We start from the raw sequence: 21,152 nt of genomic DNA, 5'->3' as shown, positions 1-21,152 counted from the left end.
GCCCATGCTCTGAGCTCTGCCATTGCTCTGAGCTTTGCCATCTCCAGTCCTGCTGCCCATGCTCTGAGCTCTGCTATCTCCAGTCCTGTTGCCCATGCTCTGAGCTCTGCCATTGCTCTGAGCTCTGCCATCTCCAGTCCTGTTGCCCATGCTCTGAGCTCTGCCATTGCTCTGAGCTCTGCTATCTCCAGTCCTGTTGCCCATGCTCTGAGCTTTGCCATCTCCAGTCCTGTTGCCCATGCTCTGAGCTCTGCCATCCCCAGTCCTGCTGCCCATGCTCTGAGCTCTGCCATCTCCAGTCCTGTTGCCCATGCTCTGAGCTCTGCCATTGCTCTGAGCTCTGCTATCTCCAGTCCTGCTGCCCATGCTCTGAGCTCTGCCATTGCTCTGAGCTCTGCTATCTCCAGTCCTGTTGCCCATGCTCTGAGCTCTGCCATTGCTCTGAGCTCTGCTATCTCCAGTCCTGCTGCCCATGCTCTGAGCTCTGCCATTGCTCTGAGCTCTGCTATCTCCAGTCCTGTTGCCCATGCTCTGAGCTCTGCCATTGCTCTGAGCTCTGCCATCTCCAGTCCTGTTGCCCATGCTCTGAGCTCTGCCATCCCCAGTCCTGTTGCCCATGCTCTGAGCTCTGCCATCTCCAGTCCTGTTGCCCATGCTCTGAGCTCTGCTATCTCCAGTCCTGCTGCCCATGCTCTGAGCTCTGCCATTGCTCTGAGCTCTGCCATCTCCAGTCCTGCTGCCCATGCTCTGAGCTCTGCTATCTCCAGTCCTGTTGCCCATGCTCTGAGCTCTGCCATTGCTCTGAGCTCTGCCATCTCCAGTCCTGTTGCCCATGCTCTGAGCTCTGCCATTGCTCTGAGCTCTGCCATCTCCAGTCCTGTTGCCCATGCTCTGAGCTCTGCTATCTCCAGTCCTGTTGCCCATGCTCTGAGCTCTGCTATCTCCAGTCCTGCTGCCCATGCTCTGAGCTCTGCCATTGCTCTGAGCTCTGCTATCTCCAGTCCTGTTGCCCATGCTCTGAGCTTTGCCATCCCCAGTCCTGTTGCCCATGCTCTGAGCTCTGCCATTGCTCTGAGCTTTGCCATCTCCAGTCCTGCTGCCCATGCTCTGAGCTCTGCTATCTCCAGTCCTGCTGCCCATGCTCTGAGCTCTGCCATTGCTCTGAGCTCTGCTATCTCCAGTCCTGCTGCCCATGCTCTGAGCTTTGCCATCCCCAGTCCTGCTGCCATTGCTCTGAGCTCTGCCATCCCCAGTCCTGTTGCCCAGGCAACGGGAAATTCTCAAGTGGAGGCATTTTTTTGGAGGAATGTCTTCAGTTGACTGTGGGTTTTCTAATTTGAGTCACATTTTAGCTGGCACCGTGTGGATCTCCAGCTCATTAGTGACATCATCATTAATGAATCATCTCTTGTGATGTCACAGGAATCAGCCAGTGTGACCCCACTGACGTGGCCTGTAGGTGCTGAGCATCCAGAGTGCTTGGAAGGACATGGTGAAGCTGGTCAGTGGTTTACAGTTTGGTTGCCTAGCTGTAAGCTCTTGCTGGCTGCCCTTGTTCCTCAGCACGTGTGAGGTGCAGAAGCAGCATCTGCTGTTTGACGTGTTCGTAGAGGCTCAGCCCTGCCTCACGCCAGGACGTGCAGCTGAAGTGGGAATGTCTGTGCCCTGCCTGTTATTAATCAGCTCCATCTTTTCCTTGTCGTCACTACACCAGTAGCCTTGTCCTCCTCCATCTGTTCTGCCTTGTCACACTCTTGCATTGTGGGGGTTGTGGGGTTTGGTAGGTGTGTGCAGAGCCTACTGATTTTTTCCTTTATAGCTCTAGTGTAGTAGAAATGGAAATGATTTATGGAGGTGTGGAGTTCCTGTTGGCACTTGGAGTGGTTGTTCAACCTGTTATGTATTACAAATGCAGCACATCTTCCTCAAGCTTACTGCATTTGCTGCCTGAGTGGGAAAACATGGTGGGGTGTTTTTAGCATACAAAAGTATGTTTGTTAACTTTTAACGTTGCAGTTGATCAAAGTTTGGGACCTCTGAGAAAGCTGTTGTCTGTGCTTAGGCTGGTGGTTGTCCTTAATGATGGGGTAACACAGTAACCCACTTTCTCCTGACCTTTCCTTATGCTTAATTAAATTGAATAATGCTAATCTAATGCTTAACTGAATTAAAGCTTAATTAAAAGCCACAGTCCAGATTTTAAAGGCATAGCTTGCAAGGAAAACAAGCCATTCATGGGTGCAAGGCCTGTTGGCTGCTCTCAGAGGGACAACTTCTTCCACAGGTGAGGTTGGCACCTCTGGGTTTGACTGCGGAGCTGAGCTGGGCCCAGCACCTTTTGGGGTGCTCAGTGAGTGTCCTCAGCACCTTGCTTGCTGCTCCAGGTACAGCAGAGGTGTTTCCTCTGCAGCTCTCAGCTTGTCTGGCGTGGCAGATGTGTAACACACCTTGCTAGTACAGCAGTGGCTGCCCTCATGTTTTTAGTCCTCCTCTCATTAGGCCTGGTGGGAATTATAGGTAAAGTGACCTCCTTCTTTTCCTCCTGCAAACAGAAGCTCATTAACTCCCTGGGACATAAACTCAGTCTTGATTCAGGGCTGGCAATTGGGGATGTGTGTCTGGGAACACCAGTGGGGGATGCAGGCAAACCCATCCCTGCCGTCCTGGGAGCGATGCTCCTGGCGTGCACGTGGTGCTCTGACACCTCTCTTCCTAAGCTCTGTGACTGCCCTTGCTGCTAGAAGTCATGTTACCTCAGTGTTGCTCTGCCTGATTTAACCATCCTGTTATGAGCTGTGCCCTGCAGTACTGGGAAGCCTTGCAGTGGGACTTTCCCCACAGCTCAGCACCTGAGCACAGCGATGGCCTCATCTCCATCCAGAGCATCAACAGTCTGAGTTCATATTCAGTCCTAACAGCTCTAACAGCTCCTGGATCACCTCTCATAGCATCATAGAATCATTATGATTGGAAAAGACCTTTGAGATGGCTGAGTCCAGACCCGTCACTGAGCTGAACCATATCCCTCAGTACCTCTTTGGAACGTATCCCTGGGGATGGTGACTGCACCACGTCCCTGGGCAGCCCGTTCCAGTGCTTAATAACCCTCCCATGGGACGTGTCCATCACATGGATCTTCCTCTGTTGCTGTGTCTGTCTTGCCTTGGCTCAGGGAGTGACGCAGTGCACTCGCCCAGGCCCCACTGCTGCAGCATACAGAGTCATCACTGCACTCACACAGGTTTCTAACTGGGGCCTTCAACTGGTCTTTATGGCTTCAGTTGGTATTCTGAGAGGCTATGCTGAAGTGTGTCCCTGCTTTCTGAGTGTTCCCCTCCTGCAGTGTTCTGTGCCCTCACAGCCTGGCTGCTCTGGGGCTCACAGGCTGCTGCAGCAGTGACCTGTCACCCCACCACACTTTGTGCACTTTCAGTTTTACCCTCAGCATGGATGCCTTAGGCAGGGTGGTTATTGCTGGCATACAGGTGGTTTGGACCAAGAACCTGAACAATACCACTGAGTGACATCCTGAGTGATGTTACCTCTATGTTAATGAGTTTTGAGCAAGAGAAATTACCCACACACACATATATCTGTCTCTCCTGGCTGCAGGAGGGATGGAGAAAGGTAAATGTGTTGTGCTGCACATTTCTGGGCACAAATGTCTTGAGTGGAGGTCAGGAGCCCACTTTCTCTGCTTACTCTGAGGAGGTGATCAGCGCTGGAGGTGTCTGTCAGACCCTGTGTCCAGTCAGAGTGGATGGTCCTCAGTGCTCTGCTGGGATGAGGAAGTTAAAAACGCTTTCTTAGGTTTTAATCTTACTTGTTTTGTTTGAAAAGTAAGAGTATCTCTGTCCTTCCAATCCTGGACTGGTGGGGTACCTGATCACCAGCCTTTCTACTCTTACGACTGACAGTGAGCAAAGCAGCCTCTGTCAGCCTTCCCTCACTGGTCAAGATTTCCACCTTACTGCTTTCAATTTGTTTATCTCCTTCATGGAATATCACAGGATGGTCTGGCTTGGAGAGACCTCAAAGTTCATCCAGTTCCAAGCCCCTGCCATGGGCAGAGACACCTCCCAGCCCAGGCTGCTCCCAGCCCCATCCAACCTGCCCCTGGGCACTGCCAGGGCTGGGGCAGCCACAGCCTCTCTGGGCAGCCTGTGCCAGGGCTCAGCACCTTCACCATAAAGCATTTCTTTCTTTTTAAAGACCTTCATCCCAAACCTGAGTGTGTCAGTCCAGATGGATCCTCAGCATCTTGCTAACACCCCCTAGAATCCAACGAGCCTTGGTGCAGCGTGACCTTGTTTAGTCCCTTGTTTAGGTTGGGGTTACCACACCTTGTTTTGTGCTTGATGCTGCCCAAGCTGGTGATTCTCCACCTCTCGTTTAGAGGTTGGATTTCTCCATTCCCAGTGTTAGCAGCTGGTGCTGGACCTTGCTGGCTTTCACCCTCTGATTCCTGGTGTTGCTGCTGGCAGCCAGGCTCATGATCTTGTCCCTCAAACTCAACGTTGCACTTTCTCTCATAATCAGATTTACTTTCCCCAGGACAGGGAAATTATCAGTCAAATGGGAATGAAATCTAATTAGAGTGTGTGGTGTCAAAGCTGGCAGAGGGTGTAAAGGAGAGAATAGTTCCTGAAAGCATTCCCAGTGCTAAATACCCATCAGAGTTCCTCGTGTCCCATCCACGGCCTCTGTGAGGGCTGTGCAAACCCAACCAGGCATGGTGGGCACAGGTAATGCTCCTGGTACTGCCTCTCAAATATTGTGGCACTTGTGAAAGTGTTTCAAACAGCAGGAGAACTAATGAGATGAGTAAAAGGCACAGCAATGAATGGGACAAAAGAGGAGGAATAAACCCAGATGTGGGCAAAAAACAGGAAACAAAGAGAAGGGGGAAGGGGTGAGTAACCATAACTGAAGGTATGAACCTGAGTTCTGGCTTCTTGCTGGAAAAGGGACCAGGGAAAAATGGGAGGCAAACAGGAAAGGGAGAAAAAGGGGAGTTCATTGTAACCAAAGTGGCTGTTTGACTTGTGTAATGCAGTGAGGGAAAGGACAGAGCTTTTGTCCTGCTGCCACTCCAGCCTTGCATTTAGCCCCTTCCTGGACACAGTAATACAAAGGCTGGACTCGATGATCTTAAAGGTCTCATCCAGCTGAAAGTTCTGTGATTGGAGCTGCTGTGGGCTGAGGTGCAGCTGGGACACACAGGGAGGCTCTGCTGGTGTGAGCAGAAGCCGTGGTGCAGAGCTCCTGGAGATGCCGGCAGTGCCCGGAGCTGCCCCAGGGCAACGTGGCACCGGCGTGGGAGGAACACTCCTTTCATCCCGAGTCCCTGGAGCTGGTGCCAGGCAGCTCAGCCCCTGGCTTCTGAGGTCAATGCCCCGTCAGTTTTGCATGTTCAGAAGCACTCACAGTCCTGGTCTCTGGCATTTCTCTTCTTTTCCAGGACCGAATGTTTAATGAGTATGGAGGGTTCCTCTGCTGCTTTGTCCAAGACTTTCTGTAGCTTCCCAGGACTTGCCTGTTTGAATGTGAACTGTGCTTAGCGAGTGCTGCCTGCCACGTTCCTCTTGAGGCTGGGAAGCTTCTGCTCCGTGTGCCCTGTGCACTGGGAAGGATGTGACCCCATCCCAGCTGCCTCCTCTGTGTTACTGTGCTCGGCTGTCAGCAGTGTCTGTGATGGACCAAGGACAGACCTGTGCCTTTTCTTCTATGTGAGAGATTGGGAATGTTCACTCTTGGTAGATAACTGCTTTATTTAGCTTCTCTTACCAGTCACAATGTAGCTGAACTCTGGGCCTCGTGTTGATGGGTGACAGGCTGCAGACCTTGACAGGACTGGCCGTGGGTGATCTGCTGTCGTCATGTACCAGGCTGGGAGTTCTAGGCTTTCCTTCTGCGAGGCTGAGCATGGACATGCTCACAGATGTAGTGCCTGTACTGAGAGAGAACCCCAGCCTTGCTGCCTGGCATAGGACACGTGTCCCCTCTGCCACGTGCCACCGCTGGAGGTGCGTCCTGTGTGCTGCTCCAGGCACAGGGCAGTCTGGTTGCTGGGGAGCTCCTTTCAGCAGCCTGATCAACCTGTTTCTCTTTTATTTACCTGTTCTCTCAAAGCTTTCTTCTTATCCTCACTTTATCTGTTTCGTTTTCTCTTTCTTTTCCTTTCAAGTTTGCCTTGTAAGAACTGATCAGGTTTCTGGCCTCCTGGCTCCCTCCCACTCCTCCTCCAGTCTTCAGTGTGAGACTGATCTAATTCTGAGTCAGATGCCACCCAGTTTCGATTATCCAGATGATGTTGCTGGCTCGAAGTCTTCCCTGACCTGCACCAGCCACACTGCAGTTACAGATGTTACACACAAGCCCTGCATCCCCCATCCTTCAGGCTCAGCCCTGTGGCTCTCAGAAGACCTGCTGGACCATCTCCAGTTCTGGTAGTAAGGGCTGTTCTGGACACAGAAGTGTGCAGTCCTGTGAGAGCATCCTTCAGTGCTGGCTGGACCTGAGACCAGACTGACCAACTCTTCCACGAGAAAACCATCCTGTCCTGTCTGAGCTGTTCTGCTCTAGATAGCACCATCCCTCATGGCTCCATCTGAACAAGGCAGGCAAGCAGCAGCCTCACTGATGTGTCTCCCCTCTCTCCAGTGTCTGAGGTGCTCTTTTTCCAGGCACTGAGCACCCATGGACCTTGCATTCAGCTTCCTGTGACAAGGAGCCATGACTTGGTTAAGCTGTGCTTGTGGCACTGGGAGGTTTCTGTGCAGATGCTGTGGTGGCTTTGGCTCCAATCTGTCGTTCTCCCCTGGCTGAATCTTCTGGTGACTTCTGAGAGATGCCACCAACTCATTTCCAGAGCCTTTCTGCTCTGCCTGTGGCCTCCAGGACGTTGCAGCTGTCAGCCCAGCACATTCCTGCCAGCAGGAGTCATAGAGGGATTTAGGGAGGTGACACCCCTGTGCCAACGCTGCTGCTGGGGCTCGTACCAGTGCTCCTTGAGTAGCCCACCACGGTTCTCCCTGTAGCCTGTCAGTCCTGACAGAGGTGAGAATCACTCCTCAGAGCCCTGGAGGTCACTTTGCTCCTCCTCCATCCAGCTCAAGGCCTTTCTGAGCACAGTGGCTCCAAGGTCCTGCCTTAAAGTTTGTTTCTGCTTCCCAGAAGCACGAAGAGTTCAGGATGGCACCAAACTGGGAGCAGGGGCTGATTCCCCAGAGGCTGAGCTGCCATTCAGCCAGAGCTGGACAGGCTGAGAGCTGGGCACAGAGGAACCTCATGAGGTTGAACAAGGACAAGGGCAGAGTCCTGCAGCTGGGGAGGAACAGCCCCCTGCACCAGGACAGGCTGGGGGTGAGCTGCTGGAGAGCAGCTCTGCAGAGACAGACCTGGCAGTGCTGGTTGATGATAAACTGACCATGAGCCAGCATGATGATAAACTGACCATGATGCCCCCTCGTGGGGGCATCAACAGAGTGTGGGCAGCAGGGGGAGGGAGGTTGTGCTGCCCCTGTGCTCTGCCCCAGCTGCTGAGGCCTCATGTGCAGGGCTGTGGCCAGTGCTGGGCTGCCCAGCTGCAGAGAGCCAGGGAAGTGCTGCAGAGAGGCCAGTGCAGGGCTGCTGAGATGCTGAGGGGCTGCAAGATGTGTGTGAGGAGGAAAGGCTGCAGCCCTGGGGCTGTTGAGCCTGGAGGAGACTGAGGGGGGAGCTCATTCATAGTGACAAACATCTCACTGGTGGGTGTCAGGAGCTTGGGGCAGCACTTTGTTCTGTGGTATCCAGCAACAGGACAAGGGCTGATGGGATGAAGCTGGAACACAACCAGTTCCACTGAAGCATCAGGACAAACTATGTCAGTGTTTGAGTGAGGGAGCCCTGGCCCAGGCTGCCCAGGGAGGGTGTGGAGGCTCCTTCCTTGGGGGGCTTCAGACCCACCTGGACACGTTCGTGTGTGACCTGATCTAGGTGGGAGCTGCTTCTGCAGGGGGTCGGGCTGGATGAGCTCTAAAGGTCCCTTCCAGCCCCAGCATGCTGTGGTTCTGTGATGCTCTGCTCCCCTGATGAGGGTGACACAAGATGCTTCTCTTGAGGAAAGTTTTGTGATTCGTCTCCTTAGGAGAATCATCTTGTTCTTCAGTAGCTCCATGTGCCTCATCTCAAAATACTGAGACAGTTTTCTGTCTCTCTTAGCCTGGAGCTGAATGGTTGCAGCTTTGGACATCTCCTGTTTCTCACACATGCTTTCATGTACCCAGTGTCTGATGCAGGCCATTCACAGACACTCCTTGGAGGTGTAGTGGCAGGATGTTAGTCCAGATACCTGACCAAAGCATCTCTTCTAAATCAAAGGCTTGGTGTGTGGTCCACAGGAATAAAACAACTTCTCATGTGCTGTGTACACTTGCAAGCTGGGTGTTCCCAGGGAGTGCTGGGTGTGTGGTGTGCACCTTGCACGGCTGGTTTGCAGGCACAGAGGGCAGGGGAGGTGCGTTGGTCCCAGCTCAGGCACTGGAGGTGTCTCTGCAGCACGCAGGACGTGTTGGGGCTGCAGGGACTGACCCCAGTGACAGTGCCTGGAGGCTGCAGACACGCTGTGTCTGTGCCATGCCATGGCAGCAAGCTGCTCTGAGGTTCTGCTCGGATGGCAGCCCAGATGGAGCTGCAGCGTGTGAGCAGTGGCACTGACCCCCTGGCACTGCCAGCTTCTGGAGATCTGGAACAAATACAGAACATGCTTGAAGTGTGCCTGGCCAGGGAAAGGCAGACAGCTTTGAGTAAGCCCAGGCACACAGCAGTGCTACCTGATTAAGTAGTGTGATGATCAAAGGGAATCGTTCTGCTCTCTGTTACCTGGGATAATGGAGAGGTAGAAAATCATCAGCAGTGGAAAGCCTCAGTAATTGGAGAGGTCTTGGGAAAAGAGATACAAAAGTAGTTAACAACAGAGTCTGATGTGTTGACAGATGCTCCTCGGGGTCTGCAGAGACCTGAGTAGGATGTCATGACACTAAACTGCCTGCCTGCACCCTACCTCACAAGCCCTTTTGCATTCCTCTTCCACAGAAGCTCTGCTCCATTCCTGCCCAGCAGCACTGGAGATGTTTGCTTCCTTCTCACCCCATTACCCCTTAGAGCCATGGCTGCAGCATCTCCCCTGCCTCCCCACGGCTCTGCTCCTGTGTCCCATAGCCACCACTGCTCCAAGTGACTTCTGCACGTGTAGGATGGTACCAGTGAGGTACCTTCCCCTGAACTCCATCCCTGTGCCTCCCTCGCTTCCTTTTGCTTCCCACTTTGTGAAGATCCTTGCCAGCTTTAATGCCAGCTGGATGCTTCCCCCAGCTCGGATGTGACTCAGGGCTGGCTGATGTGTTTTGCCACTCCATTCAGGTGCACAGGGTGACATCTCCAGTGCTGCTGGTGCTTTGCCATGGATACTTCTGGAGGCCAAAGAGCAGCAAACAGTGGAAGTGCAGCTTGGAGCTGGCTGGCTGTGCTCTCCTGCAGTGCAGAGGGGTGTTTGCACAGGACTGTTTCCCACAGAACCTGGGTTCCACCTCAGATCTGTTTCCTGCTGGTGGGACAGTCTCAGCACACTGCCATTCCCTGCTGCACAGCCTCTTCAGGTGTCTCTCCTTCTTCTTCCTTTTATAAACTACCAAGTTTGCTTAAAATAGGCCAATTGCTGTTAGATTAAAGAGTGTTGTCACTTTGATGTCATGCTGTGGAGTGACTCAAGGTGTTGCAGCATGCAAAAATAGCCCTGTGCCAGAGCTGTGACAGGTTGGATGTCTTGTGCAGCCTGGGGTGTGGGTTTGTGCTCTCAGCCTGTGGTGTGCAGGACAGCCAGTGTTTGTGCCATCAGGGCAGGACACAATGAGAAACGCCCTTTGCACAGCGTCTGCTGTGCCCAAGACGTCTCCAGGATAAGGGGTTTGTGTGATGTGGAGGCAACACTCCTGTGTGGGACATCTGGCTCATGGCTTGAGGTGGGATCATTTCTGTGGGGAAGTCAGGACGTTTTTCTCTGACCATTGCCAGCTCCTCTGGCTTTGGTGTGCAGGCACTGAGGCTGCCAGCTGGGAAATGTAGGGTTAAAATCAGACGTTTTCAGGCGTTTCCATCCCTGAGACTCATTCCCCTGTCCCCAAAAAGCGACAGCTTTTAATTGGGAGGTGTTTGCTGACATGGTGGGTGGTGCAGCCTCTCACAGGGTTCCACCAGTGCCATGGTCAGCAGCAGAGTGGCCCCAGGGCAGGGGCAGGGAGGTGGCCACAGGAACACTGCCAGGCCATGGGAGTGCTGGCCATGGGAATGAACACTGGCCACAGTGGCATTGCTGGCAAAGCCATTGCACCAGGGAGCACCAGCTGAGGCAGCAGTGCCACACTGAAACCCTTCCAGCTCCTCTCCTTTGTGCAAGTTGGACTGAAAGAGGCTCCCAGCAGGACTCTTCTCCCTTCCTGGGGCTGTCTGTGAGACGAAATTGTTCCCTGACAGGAGCTGAGAGAGGGAACGGCAGCTGCCCATCGCAGAGACCTGCCTGGGGGTGGGCACAGCCCTGGGGCACCTCTGTCCCCTGCAGCCAGAGCAGGAGGGACCCTCACCACACCTGGGAATCATCCCTGGGACAGATGCCTCACGAGACTTGTGATCTGTGCCTTGAGCCTGGGCTTTTCACAGGAGTGCTGGGCAATGTGATAGTCGCTGTTGGAGGAGCTTTGAAGTTGGAATGCTTTTTCTAAACTCTGCAGTCTGTTGTCTGGTTGGTGTCTTTGCTTTCACATTGCCCCAAATTCAGGTCATTTGCCCATCTGTACAGCAGCTTGCTTTGCCTGCTCCAGGAATGTGACCTCTGGGGGAGCAGACCTTATAAATATGTGTGCACATCTAAGGAGAGACAGAAGGGCTGCAATGTGAAGCAAGTTTGGGTGAGAACAGAGATTCTGACTTGCTTTTCTCTGCTGCTGTGGCCTAATTTCCCAACCAGGGAAGGCAGGTTTGCTCTGCTGCAGCCACCACTGCCTGCCTGCAGCTCTGGCTGAGGAGTGCAGCACAAACCCCCTCCCTGGGCTTCAGAAAATTCACATAAACATTGTTGAGCTGAGGATAGTAAAGACTGTTTCTGCTGATAAAGGCTCATAGTAGAGAGGTGTGTGTGCTGTACTGAGTCACCAAGTTAAATATATCCCTCCGTCACAAGTTGGTGGTGAAATGCAAATGAAGCTCGTAACTCTAAAAGCTGTTCCTGTGGGAGGGCAGGGAAACGTTCAGCAGCTGGAGCTGCCAGCCTTGCTCTCAGCTTCGGCAGGGTCTGGGTGGCTTTGGTTCCTGTTGCCTGCCTGATCAAGTGTATTTGGCTCAAGCACCAACCCAAACCGAAAAGGAAAAGGGTGGTGGAGGGCGATGGGTGCTGCGTGGACAGCCCAGCCCAGCCCAGCAGCTGCATCACAGCTTCAGTTTGTTTTCACACAGAATCAACTTGTCCCAGCTGCTGCTGCTTCCCAGTCCTGAGAGGCTCAGCAGCGACTTTGGGGACTGGGAGTGCTGGGGAGGGTGGGAAGGGCAGAGGTGGCTGTGGATCAAGGGGAGGCTTCAAGCACTTTATCTAGCTTAATTTCCTGAGGACCAGCGATGGGTTTTGTGTGGAGTGCGTAGGAACCCATCTCACTGTGGGTCTTTCACACCTTAAACCAGTACTTTTGCACCTTGTCCTGAAAATACAGGGTTATTCTGCCCTGCCAGCTGTGATGCAGGGCTGGGTTGGGTTTTGCTTTACCAGCTGTGTTGCAGGGCTGGGTTAGGTTATACTTTACCAGCTGTGTTGCAGGGCTGGGTTGGGTTTTCCCCTAACAGCTGTGATGCAGGGCTGGGTTGGGTTTTGCTTTACCAGCTCTGATGCAGGGCTGGGTTGGGTTTTACCCATACTTCAGTCTCTCTCCTCTTATGTGTTCACCCACCGTTATGTGGACTGCTGGTGTCAGCAGTTGCCCAGGACATGAGCATCTGTACAAGCAGCTCCTGCAGTGAGACAGACCAGTTTTGTCTGTCTGTTTTGGTGGCAGACCCACGTTTGGCTTCCCCACTTTCCTTGTTCCTTTTGAGTTCTCCAAGATTCTTTCTGTAGTGAGAAGTAAGGAGATGGGTGGTGGGCAGAGCAATGTTTCCTGTTGGTCTAGAATGCTGTGGCTTTACTGGGGCAGGCTGCTGCTGCAGCTTTCTCACTGGAAGCAGTTCCTCCAGTGCAGCCTGGGTTAGTCCTGCAGATGGCTCAGGTGAGATGTGCAGGGCTCTCAGTGGCTGGTAAGTCACCTTTCCTTGTCTAACCACGGGGCACTGAATAGCTTCAGGCTGGAGAACACCTTACCAGCACCTGGAAGACCCAAGTTTAGTTCCTTGCTGATGTTAGGCACCACCAGACTCTGAGGAGAGGGGAATGGTTTCCTCTGAGCTATTTGCCACTCTCTTGTTGCACAGGCCATCGACAGACGCTCTCCCTGTGGTGCTGGGAGCTGATTTTCACCTTGGGGTTACTGCCTGGATGAGCTGAGCCTGAGCAATCGTTGGCTCTGCCTCCACCATGGAAAGCAGCTGTTGCCAGTCCATATGGCATCATCCGTGCAAGGGAGCACAGGACCCGAGCTGCTCAGAGCCACTCAACTCTCTTCCCTCCCTCTCTTTGCAGGTGGCCATCATTGCAGGAAATTTTGAATTGGCTGAAATCATCAAAACCCACAAAGAGTCTGATGTTGGTGAGTCTGACCTTTCTTCTTCCCCTTTTTACCTGGTGCAGTCCTGGTGCAGTGTCCAGTGCTGGTGCAGTGTCCAGTGCTGGTGCTGCCTGCAGTGCTGGTGCTGCCTGCAGTGCTGGTGCAGTGTCCAGTGCTGGTGCTGCCTGCAGTGCTGGTGCAGTGTCCAGTGCTGGTGCAGTGTCCAGTGCTGGTGCAGTGTCCAGTGCTGGTGCTGCCTGCAGTGCTCGGTGGAAGCTGCAGCTTGCGGCTCGGTTTGGGTCTTGGGAGTGGCAGCACAGATCTTCCATCCTCCTGGGGCCATCATCAGTCTGTTTGTTCAGCCCAGGGTTTGCTCACGACTGTGGACGTTGCCAGGCTAAAGAATTAGCCAAACCATTAGGCTGGAGTAGCTCTGAAAAGCTCTTCTATAAAGCCCTCACCTTTTTCTCTCCCTTTGCATCACCGAGGCTGTTTCATACTGGAGATCCTCCCCTGCTAAGGCTGCTAACCAGGCTTGGTGCCAGGAGGAGACATCCTCTGCCTTGGCAGTGGTGATGGTGATGAGCTGAAGCTCACACGAGTGCCAGAAGTGCAGCAGCAGCCGTTGTGGTTGAACTTGCTGCTTTATGGAGGAACCTGTGGGGGTTTCTGCCCAGCCTTTTTCCTTGTGGCGTCTCTTCTGTCCTCCTGGGGTGTGGATATGTGATATATTCCAGGCCATGTCAAACTGATTTAGGTCCTGGATGAAATCGCCGCTTGTTGAGTTTTCTTGAGTTATTCTGTGAAGATTATTGGTGTGGAGCTCTCCAGGGCATTGGAGGAGCCCAGGCAAAGGGTTAATTCTCAGCACGTGTGTGCCTCCACAGAAGGCACAGGCACTGTGGAGTTTAAACCAGCAAGTATTGGAAGTGGCTGTGAATCCAGAAACCTGCCCCCCAAGCCATCCTTTCTCACTTCTTTTCTCAGCTAGCTGTCCCTGGGAGTTACAAACAGACACCGAGAGTCAGAAAGGACTTGGGGAAAAGCCTGAGCATCCCTTGTAACTGTGTCAGGGAGCAGTTCTGGCAAGAAAGCACGGTGTTAATTCAAGAGGAAAGTGACTGTCTTTGCTGTGTTGTGGACAAGATGACCTCCAGAAGTCCCTTCCAGCCTAAATCCTCCTGTGATGGAATCTGAATCTGTGATTGACTGGCTCAGTTGCTTTTATTGGAAAAGTGTAAGGAAAAAGGGCATGAAAACATGTCAGGTAGGTGTAGATGGGGCTACTGGCATAAAATAGGTCAGGTAACAGTTGCAACCTGATTACATGCAAACCAGCAGGTCCAGATGGTGCCCACCCCAGGTCAGGGAGCTGGCAATTGGCTTCCCAAGCAAGGAGAAAACGCTCCTGAAGCTGACGAGGAACAGAGGGGTGTGTGTCTGACTGGGGGAGAGCAGACAGGCACTGTTTGGGATGGGGAAGGGGCAGCGCTTGGTCTGGCCATTTCTCTGGCAGTTCCATCAGAGCAGTTGTACTGAAGCTTAAGGAACTGGTAGGAGAGGGCAGCGTCATAAGGGGCAGCTCTTGGAGAAATCTCCTTGAGTTCCCAGTATTACACTGCACTCCTGGCTGTGAGGCAGTAATTGGGAGCCCTTAGCATCAGAAGCATTTGGTGAGGACGGGCTGCGTTGGGGCCATGGGAGGAAGGGTGGTCAGCAAGAGTTTTCAGTCCGTTGTGCAGGACAGCCCTCAGCACACAGCTGTGCTCCCAGGCTCTGGGAGCGCTCCCCAGCCTCTGTCTGGCTCTGGAGTGCTTTGCTGAGAGGAGCTGGCTGCTCCCACGGGCTGGCCCTTGTCTGACAACAGGCAGCAAAGCTGGAGGGTGTCAGCTTCTTCCAGCTGAAAATAGAAAGTGTTCCAGAAAAACACCTTCTGTGCTCTGTCCTTAGAGACATTCAGGCTGTGGGTCCAGCCAGGGTCAACAGCAGTTTGCAGCAGGATGCCCAGTGTGGGTGCTGGGTGGTCAGTGGCAGCTGCTGACAGCCCACAGGGATGCAGGACTCCTGCAGCTCCCTCTGCACAGGTCTCTGTCCCTTCAGTCAGTTCAGAGAACGAAGGACACTGGTTTTGTCATGGCCACTGGTGCTGTGGTCCAAGAAGGTCAGAGTGGAAGCTGCAAATCTGGGGAGGGAGAACATGAGCAGAAAACCTTTGTGGAGACTGTGGAATTGAGCTGTTGCATCATTTCTGGCCATGTCCTTGTGCTCGTGTTCTGTGGATCTGCAGACAGAGGTTGCCACGAATGGCAGCTGCTCTCCTCTATTTCTGTGGCCGGGTCACAAGGAGCTGTCAGTGCTGCCACAGACCCTCTGTGACACATCCTGGTGCTTGGCATCAACGCAGCCTCTGCTGTTGCCCGTGTAGGAGTGGTTTCTGTGGAGTGATGAGGGCAACCTTAACTCCTTTCCTAAGCAGCAGGAGGGTGTCCCAGGGTATGGCTGCAGAGCCTTTGTCTCCAGCTGCCCCGAGCAGATTTGGAGGTGCTTTCAGTTTACTGCTAATGCCTTGGGGAAGTAACTAGGCCACCTACTCTAGCAACCTTGAGTTGGTTTGCAGGGGCTGTAAAGGGAGAGCTCACTCCCAGGTGGTGCTGAGCCCTGGCTGCGTGGTTCCCAGCACAGCCTCTGGAGGTGGCAGTGGGAAAGTGCTGCGTGTTGAGCAGGAGCAGCAGGAGCTGGTCAGACGGGGTCGTGTCTGCACCTCAGGCCTCCCTTGTGGACATTCAGCTCTTAAATCCACATCAGCATTTATCAGTCAAATGTGCAGTTGCACCCAATGATGAGATGCACCACGTGGCCTGTTTTTCCTGAAAGCATTTGCAGTGGTGTTGATTGCACATTGATTTTGTGTCAGCTGGACCCTGTCCCAGCTGCTCAGTAATGCCCATCATTCGTATTTTTGGGGAAGTTTTCTCAGCCTGCAAGGTTTCAAGTTATTTGTTTCAGCTAATTAGTAGCTGTCCCTGCTTTGGCATCACGATGACACAAATGCCTCTTCCTGCTTCCTTTGGAATATACTACTTCATTTACAAGCAGCTCTAAAGCTCTTTTTGAAGCTTCCTCCGTTCCCCAGCCTGCTTGTGTTTCTTTCATGCCTGTAGCTCTCCTCACTGACTTGGAGTGTGAGGTGTCTTCATGTTGCTCCCAGTTATTTTCCATAGTTACAGAGTAAGTTCATTCTGCAACACTAATGGCTGTTTTCATCTTGCCACTCGTGTCCAAACAGGCATCTCCCCACAGCTGCTTTGTTTCATAGCTGTGCTTTGGTGGCTTTGTTTGCTAATTCTTTAAAACCTCTTGATTTTCGTTCGTACCTCCTCTGATCTGAGGGATAATGGAACATTAGTTCATCTTTGAGATATTAGTTTTACGTGTTACATGACCTGGTCACCAGATTCCTTGCTCAGTGCCCATCCCAGCTGAGAAGATGATGCTCAGTGCATACCCAGATGAATGTGGCCCCATTCCCCAGTCCCTTCTCTGTGTGAGCTGGCACCAGGGTATTAAATTAGAGCACAACACATTAGGAAGATGACATGAGAGTTTGGGTGTTGAATTGTCAGCTGTTGCTGAGCAATCTCAGCTTCTGGATGTTTTATAGCTTCAAGAGTAAGTTATTTCTCATCAGTGAGGGTGTCCTGGAGTCAGCCACAGGTCAGTGTATCCTTGTCCTTCAGGTGCCCTCCTTGCCTGCAGCCTGTTCCAGTTGTGTCTGGGCACTGTGAAGGGATCTGTCAGAAACTGTGTGAGAGCTCAGTCTGGGATTACCCAGCGTGGGAAAAATCTCACATCTTCCACTGATTCTTCAAGTTATCCCTGTGAGATCCTCCCCAAAGGACTTACAAGACAGCATTTTTCCTCCTTGGGACATTGTGACTTCATGTCACTTGTTGATAAGTACAGTAACTAGTTCATAACAGTCACCATTCATCAAACATTTTTCCTTTCCTAAGGGAAACGTGGTGCCATTTGAGATCTTTGGCCACCCGTGATGTCCTGGTCTGAGCCCCCCTGGCTCAGCTGTGTCTGTTTTGAGATGGAGGATTTCTGCAGCAGCAAAGGGATGTCTACTCTGCTTTCTGGATCTTTGTAATGGTATTCTGCATTTGGATACTGTTTTTAACCACTACCAAGCTCAAAGAGAACTGCTTCTTGGAGCTATGCTGCAGGATGGCATGGAGCATCTCAGACAGACTGGTGTGACAAGCAGAATTAGAGGCTGTGATGTTTCTTCCTCCTTCCAAACCTCCTTCCCCCTTGATCCCCACCCAGAGAAAGTTTTCAGAACGTGCTAAATGAGGTAGGTGTTGAAAATCTTTGTATGGAAGCCAAGGGTGAGTGTAAGATGGAGAGCTTGACTTCTTTCTGCCTGGCTGTGATGAGTTTCCTGGAAATGGAGCTCACGGATGTGAATGTCCTTGTTGAGCTTCCTCTGTTGATGAGGATACCTAGCCATCTGCAAGCTGGCAGCAGCAAAGAGGTGAGGTGGAGAGCAACAGCTTTCTATGTGCCATCCTTTCCTGTGTGCCTTCCACAAAGACTGGTTTTGCTCGCTGTTGTCAGACAGAAGATTAAGCCATGCCAGGCTCTGGTCTGCTGAGTGCAGCACTTTCTAAGAAAGGGTATGGGTCTCTGCAGTAAAACATGGTGGGACAACTGGAACAGCTCCTGGGTCCTGCCAGATGCTGCTCTTTGATTACAGCATGCTAGAGATGTGCTTCACACTCTTCTTGACCCAGCTGGTTCAGTGGTTTGGACTCAGGGACATTCCACAGCAGAAGTCAAAGGATGGTGATAGAACATAGAGACTGTGCAGAAAGTCCCTCCCGGCTGGGAAGGCTGAGCTGGGTTTGGTGGCAGAACTTGTTTGGAAATGGAGTTGGAATCTGGACTGGGTAAGTCAAATCTTATAGCTGATTTGTGTATTAGGTGTGTTGTTAAGCTCCTCACTGTGGTTTCTCCCTCTCCGTGCTCGTGGTGCTGCTCAGACGTCACTGGACACTTGTTTCTCCGTGGTGAAACGCAGGCAGTTGTTGATCCTTGGTTTTCACTCAAGGCTGGCCAGGGGAATCTGTGCAGGATGCTGTGAGCCTGCCTCCAGGAGACTCCTCGTTTCTGAGAGCTCTTTGCCACCTTGTGACAGAACCAGTAGCACTTGCACAAGTCTGTGCAAACTTTTGCATGAGAACAGTTTCACACTACACCGGTATGACTGTGACTCAACTGTCACCTTGGCAAACCATGAATAGCTTCTGCTTTGTTGTTTTCTTAATATAGATCAGGTTGACCAGCTTCTGAACCATTGCTTGGCTTTATTTTGATGGCTTGCTGGTTTCTAACACTATTTTTAGAGAAGTGGGCTGAATTTAGATGCATTTTTCCATAATACCCTGATGGATGAGCTGATGGTGCCTCCCTTTTATCTGTATCCGATGGTTTCACTGGAATCACAGGATGATTTGGGTTGAAAGAGACCTTTAAAGCTCATCTCTGTTGAGTTTTAAAGAGCACACCCTCTGCTGTGAGAAGGGACACCTTCCCTAGCCCAGGCTGCTCCCAGCCCCATCCAACCTGCCCCTGAGCACTGCCAGGGCTGGGGCAGCCACAGCCTCTCTGGGCAGCCTGTGCCAGGGCTCAGCACCTTCACCATAAGGCATTTCTTACTTATGTCACTGCACCAGTCACTGCATCACCTCTACTTTTATTGCCAATGACCTAATTTCTTTCTGTCATTAACAATAAATGTAAAAGCATAAATGCTGCTGCCCTGGGACCTGAGTTACTGGTGAGGGCTGCGTGGACTGGAGGCTGGCAAATGTGACCCCTCCTCCACATGAAGGGCCAGAAGAAGGATCTGGGGAGCTACAGATCTGTCAGCCTGCCCTCAGTGCTGGGGAGGGTTATGGAGCAGATCATCCCAGGTGCCACGTGAGGCACGTTCAGGGTAACCAAGGATTCAGGCCCAGCAGCACAGCTTCATGAAGGGCAGGTCCTGCTTCACCAATCTGATCTCCTGTGACAAGGGGAGCTGCTTAGGGGGTGAGGGAAAGGCTGTGCATGTGTCTGCCTGGCCTTCAGTGAAGCCTTTGACAGCATCTCCCACAGCATCCTCCTGGAGAAATGCTGCCCATGGCTGGGATGGACCTGCTGTGCCATGGTGGAAAGCTGTCAGGGTGGCTGGGCACAGAGTGCTGGGAATGGAGTTAAATCCAGTTGTTGGCTGGTGACCAGTGTGTTCCCCAGGGCTCAGGGCTGGGGCCTGTTCTGTTTAACACCTTTGTCAGTGATCTGGGTGAGGGGATGAGGGCACCTCAGTCAATTTGCTGATGACACCAAGCTGGGCAGAAAGGGGCTGCAGAGAGCCCTGGCCAGGCTGAAGCCACGGGCTGAGGGCAATGGGCTGAGGTTGCCCAAGGGGAGCTTGAGGCTGGAGCTGAGGCAGAACTGTTTCCCTCAGAGGGGTGTGAGCCCCTGTGCCAGGCTGCCCAGGGAGCTGGGGGAGTGCCCAGCCCTGGAGGGACCCCAAAGCCCTGGGGTGAGGTGCTGAGGGGTCAGTGCTGGCTGGGGCAGAGTGAGGGGTCAGGGCTGGGGCTGCGGCAGCTTCAGGGGCTTCTCCTACTGAAATGATCCTGTGATTTCACAGTGTTGGAAGTATTGCTATGTGTTGTGTTCCATTAACAGTTCATTGTTGTGGCTGCTAAACTGTGCTCTGGTAACTTGTCCTGTAGTGGCACGTGGTCAGAATGACACGGGGTCGGTGCTCTCACCCAAGCTTGTGATGTCAGCAGCGATGTTTGTGGGTGAGATTTGAGCTCCTAAAGCCATCCTGGCTGATTTAAATGAAATTCTCATTCCTTTTTGTTGATTGCAGAGTGTCCTGTTTCAGCTTTCCCAAGCTTTTCCTAGAAATGATGTGAAGTTAAGCTGTACATGGTTATCAGAACCATCCCACTGAGGCTTTCAAAGCTGCTCCCCCGTCTCTGCAGCTTTCAGAGGAGTGTTGCAAATATAGGCCAGCAACTCAGCAAGCTGTGTTGCAAATTCTTTTGAACTTGGCTGCAGAAGCTGTTAACCTGCTAATTTGAATGTACATAACTGAACAAGTGTCTGTAACTGCTGCTCTTGGAACCGTGGGGGAAGTTTGAACCACTCCAGTTTGGTCTCAGGTGCTTTATCTTCTCCGTACAGAGGTGCTGTGGGATCATTTGCAGAGACAGATCAGCAAGCCTGGTTAGATTTGCCTGATTCTCTGTTATCACCACTGTTAATTTAATTGTGTGCTGCCTGTAACAAGTGGAAGCAGTTGTCAGGATTCCCTCTGGGGGAGTTTAGCAGTGCCCTGGACCCTCCATGTGCTGAATGTAACCAGGTGAAGCAGAGGAATGAAAAATGCACCAAACTCTTGCAAGGGAAGATTTCCAGTGTTGATGTGTATCAGGCTGATGGCTGAAGCAGTGAAGAGGGGCAGGTGGGAGAGGAAGGGGGTGGCTCTGAAGGATGGGGTGCAGGGGCTCACCGTCAAGCGTGAAGATCTGTGGCTGAAAGGCAAATGGAGATGGAGGCAGAACTGACTGGAGGAAGACTGGGTTTATTTCTCACACTTTAAGGCTGTGATTCCTTCCAGGGAGCTGCTTCTCAGGCCAGGGTGAACTGCCAGCTCACCCTTTGGACCTGAGACCTTCTCATCCTTTCGTCATCTCATCCTTTGCCTTTAGTTTTTCATTCCTAGGGAATAAAAATACCTGGAAGGTGTGTTGGAGTGCCTGTCTCCTGCCCAGGGAGAGGAGCCTGGGCATGGTGTGGAGTGCTGTGTGAGGGGAGAAGCTCTGAGCCTTCTCTGGGCTGCTTTGTAATTTTCCACTATTAAAATGTAAATGTGGCCTCTCAGCTTGGAACTGTGGAGACATTTGCACTCTGCATGCTTTTGCTCTTTTACATGAATATTTAACATTGAGACAGCAAATGTAAATAACCTCTGAGTGTTGATTGTGCCTCGGTTCATTAGGCTGCAGCTCGGGGCTGTGTGGAGTGTGGTCCAGGTGCCAGTGCTGCATCTCAGGGCTGGGGACCCCGCAGGGAGCCCTGGCTGCATCCTGCTCCCACTGCACCTCAGTGGTAAGAGGCCCTTTGGAGTGTAAGCTGCGCCTTTCCCCTTCTGAGGGCAGAAAGCAAACGTGGAGCATGGGATGAGCCAGGCTGGCTGGGGCACGGCTGTGCTGCTTCGAGCAGTGCTGTCATGGTAACTGAAGTGATTCATGTTGCTGCGAGAAGCCCAGTAAACATACTTTGATTAAACTCTTGAGAAGGTATAGAAAAGAATCTTCCAAGCTGATTGTATGAACTGCACAAAGTTCTTTATTGCTCTCCCTT

The 21,152-nt window shown here is 52.4% G+C and overlaps 1 protein-coding gene across 8 annotated transcripts in view; it reads left to right on the top strand.

The window, feature by feature from the left end:
- Positions 1-21,152, top strand: part of SHANK3 (SH3 and multiple ankyrin repeat domains 3) — a 364,468-nt gene that overhangs the window by 107,568 nt on the left and 235,748 nt on the right. For all 8 annotated transcript variants that reach the window (XM_062020288.1, XM_062020289.1, XM_062020290.1 and 5 more), the window contains exon 11: positions 12,698-12,764. In XM_062020288.1, the coding sequence (XP_061876272.1) occupies positions 12,698-12,764 (67 nt within the window). The remainder of the gene's footprint in view (positions 1-12,697; positions 12,765-21,152) is intronic.

This window comes from Colius striatus, chromosome 1 (genome assembly GCF_028858725.1).
Source record: "Colius striatus isolate bColStr4 chromosome 1, bColStr4.1.hap1, whole genome shotgun sequence".
Lineage (NCBI taxonomy): Eukaryota > Metazoa > Chordata > Aves > Coliiformes > Coliidae > Colius > Colius striatus.
The sequence above is the reverse complement of the archived record's forward strand: the minus strand, read 5'-3'. Positions and strand labels throughout refer to the sequence as shown.